The sequence below is a fragment of the Phyllostomus discolor genome, chromosome 13, assembly GCF_004126475.2.
Source record: "Phyllostomus discolor isolate MPI-MPIP mPhyDis1 chromosome 13, mPhyDis1.pri.v3, whole genome shotgun sequence".
In the NCBI taxonomy this organism is placed as follows: domain Eukaryota; kingdom Metazoa; phylum Chordata; class Mammalia; order Chiroptera; family Phyllostomidae; genus Phyllostomus; species Phyllostomus discolor.
Genome location: NC_040915.2, coordinates 48,881,355 through 48,894,778, shown reverse-complemented (window position 1 = coordinate 48,894,778; position 13,424 = coordinate 48,881,355). Strand labels below are relative to the sequence as shown.

The window sequence follows — 13,424 nt, the reverse complement described above, 5'->3', positions numbered from 1 at the left end:
GGGAAGTTTTCTTTCATTATTTTTTCAGATAAATTCTCAGTGTCTTGCTCTTCCCCTTCTTCTTCTGGCATCCATATGATTTGGATGTTGGAACTTTTCAAGTTGTCCCAGAGGTTCCTAAGCCTTGCCTCATGTTTTTGAATTCTTGTTTCTTCTTTCTGTTCTGTTTATTTCTTCTTTATTTCTTCCTTATGTTCCAAGTCATAATTGATTTGAATCCCGGCTTTTTTTCATTGTTGGTTCCTTGTATATATTTCTTTATTTCACTTAGTGTGACCTTCATTTCTTTGTTTTTGTCGTGGCCATACTCAAGCAGTTCTCTGAGCATCTTGATCACCAGTGTTTTGAACCCTGCATCTGATAGGTTGGCTATCTCCTCTTCGTTTAATTCTTTTTCTGGGGTTTTGTTCTGTTTTTTCATTTGGGCCATATTTCTTTGTCTCCTCAATTTGGCAGCCTCCCTATGTTTGTTTGTTTCTGTGTACTAGGTCGAGCTGCTTTATATCCCTGTCTTAGTAGTGTGGCCTGTGTAGAAAGGTTACCTGTAAAAAGGTAATTGGTAGGGCGGGGCAACCTGATTCACCATTGTGTGTGTGTGTGTGCACGTGCATGCGTGTGTTGGGTATGCTCAGAGAGTGGACAGTGCCACTGCCTGCTTTCTGGAGGCCTGTCACTCACCCCTGCTTACAGTCGCTTCACGCATCTCCTGGATGCAATTGGTACCCTTCCACCTGCTGCCGTGGGGTTTGCATAGGTTCTAAACCTGTGCAGGCCCTTTAAGTGATGAAAATCTGGCAGTTTCTTCTGCTGTCCCAAACCCCTTTGGTATTTACACCTAGAGATTATGGGGGTTTATCTACCTGGTGTTGGAACCCTGGGCTGTGCAGCCTGTCCTGGGGCTGGGATATCTCTCTTCCAAGGAATCCCTCCTGATTTTTATCCACCGCATGTGAATGTGGGACCTTTTGTGTTGTGGTCTCTCTGTACTGTCTCTGCCACTCTCCCCTTCCTACCCATTTAGATGAACGTGGCTGCTTTATATCCTTAGTTGTCAGATTTCCATACAGCTAGATTTTCTGATGTTCTGGGTGTTGTTTTTAAGATCTGGTTGTAATTCTTTCTGTGGTTGCATGAGGATGTGAAGCGCATCTATCTACACCTACGATCTTGACTGGAAATAGAAATTTCAAGTTTTAAAAATATACTGATTTTTCATGGCCCAGCATATAGTTTCTCTCGGTGACTGTTCCATGTGCATTTGAAAAAAATGTGTATTTTGTTTTTGAGTGTAATGTTTTATAAATGTCAGTTTGCTTATGTTGGTTGATAGTGTTGTTCATGTTTTCTATATCCTTATTGATTTTCTGTCTACTTGTTCTATTAGTTGCTGAAAGAGGCCTGTTGAAATCTCCAATTATAATTCTGGGTTTGTCAACTTCTCCTTTTAGGTATATCAGTTTTTGCTTCATATATTTTGAAGCTTTGTTATTAGGTGCCTACACATTTGGGATTTATGTCACCTTGAAGAATCGACATTTTTACTATTATGAGAAATTTTTTCTTTATTCCTAGTAATAGTCCTTTTGGAGTCATCTTTATATTAATCTAGCCACTTCATCTCTCTTGTAATTTATGTTTATGATTTTTTAAAAATAATTTTACCTTTGACCTAACTTGTCTTTGTATTTAAAGTGCATTCCTTGTGGGCAATATGTAGTTGGGCCTTTTAAAATTTTGTCCATTCTGAGAATCAATGTTTTTTAATTATAATAGACTATTTATATTTAATATAATTATATTGACATGGTTGGGTTTAAGTCTGCCATCTTTTCCCCTTATCTGTCCCATCTATTTTTATTCATTTTTTGTTTATTAGAGTATTTTCTTATGATTCTATTTTATGTTCAAAATTGGCTTATTAGATATATCTCTTTGTTACTTTTTAAGGACTGGTCAAGGGTTTCTAATATGCATCTTTAAGTTGTCACAGTTTACCCTCAAACACTATTACGTTTCTTTATTTTATAATGTATAAACCTTAGAATAGTATACTTTCAAAAGTTTTTCCCTCTGGCCTTTGTGCTGTTTTGTGTTATACATTTTTCTTCTATTTCTAGTATATATTTCACAATGCTTTATTATTTTTGCTTTAGCCAGTTAATTTGCTTTTCAAGAAATGTAAAAAAATAAGAAAACATGTTTTATTCTTATTTTTGAATCAGCTGTTTCTGGTACTTGTTCTTCTATGTAGATCCAGATTTCCATCTGATATTTTCTTTGAATTATTTTAAAAACATTTATTTTAAATTTATTATAGTGCAACTCCATTGGTTTCTTTTCATCTTTTAAAAATTGTATTCTATCTTCATTTTGAAGGACATTTGTGCTTGATCTAGAGTTCTAGATATGCAGATATTTTTCTTTCAGCATGCTCCATTGTTTCTGACTTGCATATTTTCTGATGAGAAGTCTGTTGTAAATATTATCTTTGTTTCTGCTTATATGTCTTTTTTCCTTTTGAAAGCCTTTAAGATTTTCTTTTTGTCCCTGGTTTTCAGGAATTTAGTTTGATGTATTTTCATGTGGTTTCTTGTGGTTTATGTTGCTTTGGGTCCACTGAACTCCTTGGTTCAGAGATTTCTTGTTTTCATGAAATTTGGAAATAATTTGGCCATTATTTAAAAAAATATTTTTATCCTCCCTCCACCTTTTCATTCTGGGACCATAGTTTTGTATTTTGAGTTTCATGTTTTTTTAAAAAATAATCTTTCATTTCTGTCCTTCAGTTTTGGCTGGCAGTTACTTGTAGATGATATTGTTATTATTGTCGTTGTTATTATTTTTGAGGTGTGGTTATTAAGGTGGGTAGGAGCAGTCTTTATTTGGGCCTAGTTTTTCTACTTTTGAGCCAAGACTCTTCTGTGACCTCTGTTTAGAGCCCAAGGTATATAACAATGTTTTTTCACTCTTGACTTTCAGAACTAGACTTATCTCTCAGCTTTGTGTAAGCTGTTAGAACAATAGGTCTCTAATCTTTCTTTGCCTGGCCCCATTGAATTTTTTTGTTTGAATGTGCATTTATTCTAGGAAAAGTCTCAAAAAAGAACCCCTGTCAGATCTCTGGAGCTCAGTTTCTGCATAGCTCTCCATTCTGGTGATCTTCCACAAAACTCGGCTGTGTCAGAGACCCTTAGCTCTGTGCTGCCTGCTGCCTAATATCTGAAAACATTTGTTTTGTATTTCTTGTCTAATTTCTTAGTTTATGGTGGAAGGGCAGTTTTGGTGATTTATATTTATAGTTTAAATGTCGTATTTGCCTGTGTTTGTTTTCCTAGTTCAGGGGCCAGAAAACTTTTTCTTGTAAAACCAAGGAGTAATCATTTCAGGCTTGTGGATCATGCAGCCTTAGTTGCAGCTACTCCAATCTATGGTTGTAGCATGCCAGCAGCTGCAGATAAAATGTAAATAAATGGGCACAGTTGTGTACTAACAAAACTTTATTTACAAAAACAAGTAGCCAACCTTATAAATCATATTTTCAAACCAACCCTTTGATGTTTGAAGCCCCATCTGGTATTGACCAGTTTTCCCATAACGCCCTGTATCTATGATTCTCAGGGATCTTAGTCAGGGATTCTTTTTTGTTGGAGCCCTCGCTGTTGTTGTTTTTAATAATCAGTTTTCCATTTGATTCTCTGCTATTATTTGGGTCTGCATTGAGCCAGTCAATTTCATCTTCCACATACCAGTCTTTTATCGAATTGAAGAATTTTCCAATTAATTCAACTGTGACTTTATGCTTTTATTTTATTTTTGCTGCCATGTTTCTTTGATTGAAAGCATTGAACATGAAGCATTATAGCCTCTAGCTGAATGCTTTGTTCAGGTTTCCTCACTCACCTAGCCCTTCATCTTTTAATGTGTTTCACTTTATCTAGATTCCTCTCAAAGTATGAAGCTATGAGCTGAAAATGATATTGACTAATGACTTGATAAGTAAGATCTGTTGTGTAGAATCTAGATACTGTACTTTTATTAATGTAGCTTAAGATGGCAGTAACATTTTTAGTAGTTACTTCATAGTTTGCTTGTCAAATAAAACCTCTGAGCCCTTTTCATCATACTTCTGTTAAACCAGTTTCCTATTTTTTATCTTTGTATCATAATGATAATATTAGTAAACTGAGGGCTGAAAAGAAAATTACACTAAGGAAAAAAGTTATGAATCAGCAAGTATGTATATACACACATGTGCATACACACATGCATGTGCGTGCACACACACACGTACCTATACACATGCATGCATATGTTAGTATCTGTGGTATACAACTTTATTGCATAGAGAGTTATCACATTACATTTCTCACAACATGAAAATACCATGTTGGTGGGAGTTACGTGCGAGGCTCTGTGCCCAGTTGTCCTCAGCCTCTCTGCAGAGGGAATCCCTGACAAACCTCTTAGCTATGGGAGAATTTGAACCGAGCTAGGTGGGAGGGAGCATGAAGCTGGAAGTATGTCTCAGCACACCTGGAGTTTTTTTTTTTTAATATTTTATTTATTTATTTTTAGAGAGGGAAGGGGGAGAGAGAGAGAGCGAGAGAGACAGACAGACAGACAGACAGACATCAGTGTGTGGTTGCTGGGGGTCATGGCCTGCAACCCAGGCATGTCCCTTGACTGGGAATCAAACCTGAGACACTTTGGTTCGCAGCCCACGCTCAATCCACTGAGCCACACCAGCCAGGCTATTTTTGTTTTTCTTTTTTAAAATCAGAGTATACTCTTACAGAGTAAAGAATCTAAATAATTTTACTAGGTTTATAACTAAGAGGAATCTTCTGCTTCTCCAGATACAAACATTTTCACCTTCTTTTGTTGATTATCTTGATTCTTAAATGTTTCTGAACACTAAAACTTAGAGAGTTACTTTTAAGTTTTTAAGTTCTGAATTCCCCATTATTGAAGATAAGGATTTCGCTCACTCTGCCTCTTAAAAAGCGAACATACCTTTTCCATCCTTCCATTTTACCAAAATGGTTATATAGTAGTTTTTCTATATTCAGTGTTAACATTCATTTGATTATGTTAGTGTATGGCTGATCCATCTAGTAAAATTTTGATTACCTTTTCTTTTTGTGTTACTTGAACATGGTAATTATCTTCTTCTTTTTTCTTGACTATTTACTTTTGTGTATATTTTTAACCAATTCATCCCCAGACTCTTTGCATCTTGTATGAATCTCCTTTTAAAACTTTCAGGTATTAGAGGTATTTATCAGTTTCATCTTCTTGGCAGAGTCTTTCTTGGAGCCATCTAGTCTGTCATAATCTAGATTGGTTCCCTTCTGCAGTGGTGAATGGACAACCTAAAATCATCCAATTATTCCCTGTAATCTTGGGGTTACATTTTTTTCCCTCCTGTGCTGGATCTATTTTCTAAATTTCGTCTCATGGCTTCTTGGTTAACTTCTCTTTTTGGTAGCGCACACCTCCAGTAGCTTTCTGAGAAAAGGGTACTTGTTAATTTAAAGACCTTGTGTACTAAAATGTATCAATTCTACTTCTACATTTGATAATGTAAATTCACATAAATATCTAGTTTGGAATAATTTTCCTCTAGAATGTTGGAGTTACTGCACCATCACTTCTTGCTTCTACCATTTCAGTTGAGAAGTCAGAAATCCTTCTGATTTCTCATTCTTTGTATGTTACTTCTTTTTACTATCTGGAAGCTTGGAGGGCCTTCTCTTTTTCTGCAGTGTGTTGAAAATTTATAATAATATGTCTTTTGTGAGTCTCTTTTTGTCTATTGTTCTGGAAACCCAGAGAGTTCTTTCAGTCTAGAAATTCCCATTCTTTTTTCTGGAAAATTTTCATGAATTATCTTATCACTCATTCTCTTTTTCATGTTCTCTTTCTGAAAGTTCTTGTATTTGGTTTTGAGCTTCCTGGGCTACTCCTCTAATTTTACCCCCCCACCCCAATTTTTAAATTTTTATTTGCTTTACTTTCTGGGCCATTTCCAAAACCTTATCTTCCAGCACTTTTACTGAGTTTTATCATTTCTGGAATCATTATTTAAAAATTTTCAATAGCTCTGTTTTAGTTCTCTGTTCTTTTCTGAAATAGTGTCCTGTTTTTTTAAAAGGTTTTATTTATTTTTAGAGAGAGGGGAAGGGAGGGAGAAAGAGAGGAAGAGAAACATCAATTTGTGGTTGCTTCTTGCTCGTGTCCTGCAGCGGGGAACCTGGCTTGCAACCCAGGCATATGCCCTGACTGGGAATTGAACAGGTGACCCTTTGGTTCGCAGGCTGGCACTCAATCCACTAAGCCACACCAGCTAGGGCATATCCTGTTCTTTTTATCTCTTTAAGAATATAGATAGATTTTAAATAAGTTTTCTTCTCCCAATGTAGTCTGTTTCCTTCAAGTTACTTTTCTACTTGTTTTTGTCTCTATAATTTCTCAGTGGTTTCACTTAACTGTTTTGTAATTCCTGCTTGTCTGTTCATGTTTAGGAATGGTAGACTAAAAACTGCTTGGAAGTTCTGATTATATGAATGGGTTTTGTTTACTGTGCACTTTGATCTGGGTGGGCTCTTTATTTGAGGAACCTCTGATGTCAATATCTTGAGGTCTTTTCTCTTGAGCTGGTCAGATGATCCAGAGAACTTTTTCAGATTTCTTTCTGAGGGGAAAGACTGGCTGCCAGCTTTTTGGGTGCTTGGAGGGAGTTTGGTGGGAGAGTGTGGTTTTTGACTCTCATTCTGTACATGTTCACCTAATGCACTGTTTTTGCTCTGGTTCCCTGCTTTCAGTTATGTCTGTGTCTCCCTGTCCACACTCTGTTCTACTGGACCCAGAGAATACCCTTTTTTGAATGGTTGCACTATTCTGTCTCTTTAAGAATATTAATAAATTATTTGCTGGGTTATGGATAGGCAGTGGGGAGGGTACCTGGGTTCTGAGTGCCTTCTAAGCAGACTTCAGGCAGCTTTCCTTATTTTATCTCCTCTCTGCCTTGCAGCCCTGCTTCCACAGGTTCCTGTATTTATAATTCCTGAGGCTGAGGGGATTTTGTGTAAATTGGTTCATTTCTTTGCTTTCTCCACAGCTAGGATTCAGCCTTCTGAAGTACCAGTATTTTGTGTCTTTATCTCTTGAGCCTCTGCTTCATAACTTTCAAAATCTTGAAATGTTGATGCTCTCCTCTTCTCTCCTCCCTACCATTGTGATTTTATAATTTAAGGAAGAACCCCCCACTCCCCCCAAAAAGCTGAACTTTTTTACTGATGTTTTTTAGAGGGATTTAAGTGAGAGTGAAAGCAGATGTGTGTGTTTACTCTGCCGTCTTTACCTGGAGCTGATTAGTTATGTTTTAACAGAAGTTTTCTATTATCCTGTGTACCCCCCCCCCCCCCATGAATTGAGTTGAGAGGTGACTTAATTTGTTTATTGTATGTTTTCTCTGATCTACTAGAACTGTAACCCTACCACAGGAGGAAGTGAGGTGAGGCAGACTTAGAATTTCCTATGCACTCATGTTATCCCCAAATGATCATATCTGCCTATTCTATACATTATCTAGATTCTTGCCCGGGAATGATATGAAGCTAACTGCTTTGTAGTTTGAGAAATCTTTCTTAAAAATTCGAATGTCTTCTGGCAGCCTTCCTATTCCTGCTGATCACTACGGCATCTAATAAGGGTTCAGTCTCATTAACAAGTTGCCTTTGTGAGCAGAATAATTAGCCTGGGCCAGGAGACTTGAACTCATTATAGTATCTAGGTCAGCCATATCACTTTACTGGTTGGGAAGCTGAGGTGCCCTAAGATAGAGATTTTTCTAATATTATATGTGTAAATAATTGAAAAAGCAGGACTTGAATCTAGACCTCCGGATCTCCAGCCATTGTTCTCCCATGGTACTACACCCTGGGTTCATTGTTACCAAGGCCTGTCAGTTCAACTCTGTTCCATGACCCCTGAAAACAGTTTTAACTCTGGAGAGCCACATTGTAAGTATAATACATGCTGTTGGTCATGAGGGATCTGATTGCAATGGGTCAGTGCAAATAAATGACCTCCGCTGGGAGAAGTTATCAGCTCATTTTCTATCTGTAGTACCTACAGAAGAGGACATTAAGAATCAATATAAATTTTCTTTAAACACACTCATGCTGTTAGAAAGTGCATTTATCCTGATTCTATTGTAATCTACTTAATTCGAACCATTCTGAACTGGCTGTAGTAGCCTCTGTTTAGGCTACTGGAGTCTCTGCCAATTAAGTTCAGTTTTCTGAGGACCTTGACTACCTACCTACCTGTACAACAGATACCAGCCATCGCTGAGAAAATTTCCCTCCAGTCCCTCTTGCTATTAGAAGGGTTATTTTCTTGGCTTGTTATGTGTATTCTCTAAGAATTAGCTTGTGTAGACACAGTTTTAGAGTGGTAACATGTAAAAGAAGGCATATAATTATCTCAGTGAAATAAAAATATCTTTTCTATTCATAGGATGGTGTGTGGGCACCCTTATACTAGTTTTCTTAATACCTCATGAAGACTAAAGAAAGATTTATGAACTTGCTTAAATTAGAAAATATGGCCATGAGCTCTTGTCATTGCTAAATTGAGTTGATGACAGTTTCTTTGTACTATTTTATAATCCTCTAGAGCTAATTTTTACCATTAGCGCTATGAAGCAGCCTGGCAGAGTGGAAAGAATTTATGCTTTAAATTCAGTTGTGCTTTAAATTTAGTTGTATTTGGGATCTGCCATTTGCTACTTGTGTAGTTGTGGAAGAATTATTTAACCTGAGTCCTAATTTCTTTAGTTGTATGTTTGTGAAGTTTAGAAATTATATATGATGACCCTACTATGGTGCCTCATGTTAGAAATTGTGAAAACTATGGGATGATGCCTGGTATTAAATTGGTGATGAAGACATGATGATGGTTATGGCTATATTTTATATATATATATATATATATATGCATGCATACTGTTTTTTCCTTGATTCTGTATTTTAAATGCCATGTAATTTTAAGCTTATATTACATTTAATTATGGATTGTTCATCTTTGACAATGAGAAATACTGCCATTTGGGGGGATAATTTGCCTCTAGAAATACTTACAGGGTTGCTTTATAATTTTGAAGTTATTAAAGAATTTTGAGTCTTGGAGATATATACATTTGTTGGAAATTGGGTCAGCAGAACTTTATGTTGAATATATTTTTAATTGTAAACATGATCATAGTGTATAAGGACATATTTTAGTCTAATTAAATGTACACATCCACGATAGAAATTTTTTTCTTAGATTTCATTACGTTGTCTTTCCTCTTTTGAACATTAATTCAAAATTAAAAGTTAAGTCTTTGTTCATTTTATACCTAGTTAGGCTTGAATGTTGGTTCATTGTTATGTTTTTCCAATGAACACTGGTATAATATTTAATTTTAGCTTTAAGATAAAGGAACTAAGTTGTTTTAATAGGGCATTTTTCAGTTATTTTGACTGAATTAGTATGAAGTGGTTAAGTTGGTAGCCTTGCTATTATATCACTTGCATTTGTGTTATATCACTTGTTAGAACAACTCCATGAAGAGTACAGAGCAGGTGGCAGTGGCTTCCTTTTACCACTGAGACCATAGAGGCACTGGTAGGAAGTTAGTGGAAGTGCTAGGATTAGGAAACTATTCTCCTGAATCAAAGCCAGATATTTTGTCTGTTGAACCATGCCAGATGTTACAGGTGAAAAATAGTCTAGTGAGTAAATTGCTGTTCATAGATTTTTGGGGGGACCAACTCACCTGATATTTAAATCTTAATATATCTTATTTTCTAATCTTTTGAATATGGTTAATATAAGTATTAGTAATTCATATTCATTTTTCTATTCCCTTTTTTCTTTCCTTCCTCTATACTATCCCCCTGCCACCCTCCTCAGGCACAGAATATTAACCTAGGGCAATAATAAGAAATTTAGTCTTTTACTTAGCTTTTCTGATTTCAGCTGCCCCCTTTTGGTCTTTTTATTTAGTTTCCTCGTTTGACCTTTATTTAGAAATTGATGTTAAGCTTTCTGATTAAAACACACAGAAACCTTTTATTTAAAGAAAGAAAGGAACGTGTGTGACAGAAAAACACAAAGAATATGGATAGACGACTCAAACAGAAGTAGTTCTACTACAACTTAGCACTACTACTACTAATAGTAATGGTAATAATATCATCTATATTTTTTGCTTGTGCCAGGTACAGTCTCTAAGTAACTTTTTATATATACTAACTCATTTAATCAACTCTGTAAATACTATCACCCTCATTTTACTAGTGAGGCAACTGAGAGACAAAGGTTTAAGTAATTTGCTAGGTACTTGCTGTCTTGCTCTACTTACAGTTAGTAAGTACAGAACTGGGATTCAAACCATGGAAGCCTGGCCCAAAGTTATACCTTTAATCAAATACATGATAATGATTTTTTCAAAGCAGAAGAAGGACTACAAATTAGTACAAGGATACCATTCTATTAACTTGGCAGTTATTTTAAAAGATGTGTAATTTGGGAGGAGGTTGTTACTGGTGGGACTATTAATTGAAAAGCAGTATGGTAGCACTCATCTATGGATTTTAAAATATTCACATTTATTGACAGGTAATTCTGCATTAATCCATCTCTCCTAAGGATATAATTAGAAAAATAACAATGTTCAAGGATGTTCACCAGTTATAATTTTAATAGTGAAAAAAATGAAAGCTTGTCCAGTTACTATAGAAGTTTTTCCCAAACAGTGAATAGAATATCATGCAAACATTAAAATTCTTTTTGAACAATACATTAGTAATATACATACAATATTTATAATAATTAAAAAACAGGGTATAAAACCATGCATTATGGTCCAAATTTAAAAATATATGTATATGAAAAAAACCAGGAAGAACATAGAATAAGATGCTTATGATTATATCTGATGTGATTATGGAAAATAATTATTTCTGGTATAATTAGTTTCTTTTCTATTTGTATTATTTCATTTATGAACTTTTTGCATTGGCTATGTTGCACTTTTATAGTCAGAGGCAACCAAGTGGCATAAATGAAAGCCTAAATGATGCCAGTACTAGCTTTCACTAAAAATATTCACTAAAGATTAGATTTGCATGTCTTATAGTGTAGAAAGATAGGTTTCTGAATTTCAGATAGTTTTAGTTTGGATATTACTATTTTTGGAATTGGAAACATTTTTTTTGGAGTGAAGCCTTTTGTTGAATCAGAGAAAATTGAATTTTTTTCTTCAATGTGTTTGTTATAGTGATTGATTGTTTCAGTACTTTAAATTTGTTTGGGTTATGTTAGTCAAATGGTTATCTTTGTACCCTGTGGTACTTGTTTTTGGAACAACAACTTGTTGACAAAAAAATGACTGACTTGGTGGTGGCAGGTGGGGAGGAAGAAGATGAGTAAGAATTGAATGCAAGGGACACATGGACTGTTTGGTACAGAATTATATTATGAATCAATTTTACTCTCAGTTTGAATACATAGTTGTAGTTTATAGTTATTTAAGTAAGAAATCCAACTTTTGTTTGTTTCGAAACATCTTTGAAGTTTAGTTCCTTAAACTTAAAATTTAAGAAATTTTTAAAATAATAAATCTGGGTAATGGAAGAAAGATAACAGGTTCTGTTCTCAGCTGGTTTAATTCCCATGTTTTAAAATATGTTTAAAAAATGAAAGACCAAATTACATTAGGGAACTGTTATAGAAACAAAGCTTTTCTGTATGGTACATGTTAAATAACACGAGCAAATTGTTAACTTTGCATCAGTTATATTAGCATCTTATTTGTTCGTAAAGAAGCACTGTTGTACTGCATTCAGACTGCTTCTTTGATTAAAAAGGATTTGAACTGTGGTTTTTGGATTGGATGAAATTGAGGAAATTCTTGGGAATTAATTGGATTTTACACTTATTTTTAAATTTCTTATCTGATTTATATATAATTAAATATAAATAATGAATCAACTAAGGATAATAATGTAGAAAATAATTTTATGTATAGAAACTTGATAGTGGAAGTTTAGGTAAAAATAATTAACAGGAAATAATGATTGTCTGTTGGTTGTATTTTGCTTTTAATACAAAGAGCTATGGAGAAATCCTGATAGGAAGAAATGAAATTTTCCCTTTTAAAAATCAAGCAGTATTCACCTTCTTCAGTGGGAGAAATATTGTGATTAAGTGTGGTGTAAATATTTAGCAAAATTGCTTATCTGTATAGAAACCTGTTTTTGGTGTTCTGTAATGAAAAAGAAAAATCAAAACTATTTCAATTGTTTTGTTTTTCTTGTAGGCTGAACTCACAGGAATCAAATGGCGTAGGTACAATTTTGGAGGGCATGGGGACTGTGGACCCATAATTTCAGCCCCAGCCCAAGATGATCCAATCCTGTTAAGTTTCATCCGCTGTCTGCAAGCCAACTTGCTGTGTGTATGGCGTCGTGATGTCAAACCAGATTGCAAAGAGTTATGGATATTCTGGTGGGGAGACGAACCCAACCTAGTGGGGGTGATACATCATGAACTGCAAGGTAAGGTTTTTGGTTTTCTTAAAATTAATTGCATCATATCTTTTTTGAGCAGTGGTAAATTCCAAAGAGGTTATTAAGAAGTGCTGAGAAGAAAATTATTAAAGTGTTTAATGGGTATGTTTCTCAAAGGAACATCCTTGCTCTCACCCTTCTTCTTTCCACTCCCATTTTCCACCCCAAATCTCTTGTTCTTTCCCAGTCTTGCTGGGAATGGAAACCTTGTGAGCCACTATTGTTAAAGGAAAGTATTGTGTCTCCTGGGTGTGTTGGGCTGGAAATGAGGCTAAGATCCAGTGTTTTAAAATGATAGTGAATTGTAATTAGCAAGTCAGTGAAATAAAAACAGTTGTTTTTTCTTGGACTGTGGCTTTTGTGGTTCATTGCCAGCAGAACTTGGGTGGAAAATTATAAAATTATAATAGAAACTTAGCACAGGCCTCATTGAGCAAAATTATGAGATGACATTGGCTAATATTTTAAAGAAAGATTAATATGAAGGATCTGGTCTGATACTGGCATAGCAAGTTTTCCTTTGTTTTGTTCCTGCTTTTTATGTAATTAGGTGATTCCGGGAAATATTTGTTGCAGTGTTGCCTAATTTTTAACTTCTGAATACATCTGATACCCGGAAATTTTGAATTAATATAAGAGTTTCATTATTCTAAGCTTTGTATTTTATATCTACCACAGATTTATAACTGGAGGAATCTCATCAAAATTTTTAAATTTCTGATGAAAGTTTTTGCCTCTTTACCTAAATGTTACCATCTAGAATGCTAAGGAATTTTTCTGAATCAAAACTAATTCTGATCT

General features: G+C 35.0%; 1 protein-coding gene across 2 annotated transcripts in view; it reads left to right on the top strand.

Moving 5' to 3' along the window:
* The window catches only part of MED13L (mediator complex subunit 13L), a 261,135-nt gene that overhangs the window by 23,697 nt on the left and 224,014 nt on the right, over window positions 1-13,424 (top strand). For both annotated transcript variants that reach the window (XM_036013872.1, XM_028527247.2), the window contains exon 2: window positions 12,374-12,611. In XM_036013872.1, coding sequence (XP_035869765.1) covers window positions 12,374-12,611 — 238 coding nt within the window. The remainder of the gene's footprint in view (window positions 1-12,373; window positions 12,612-13,424) is intronic.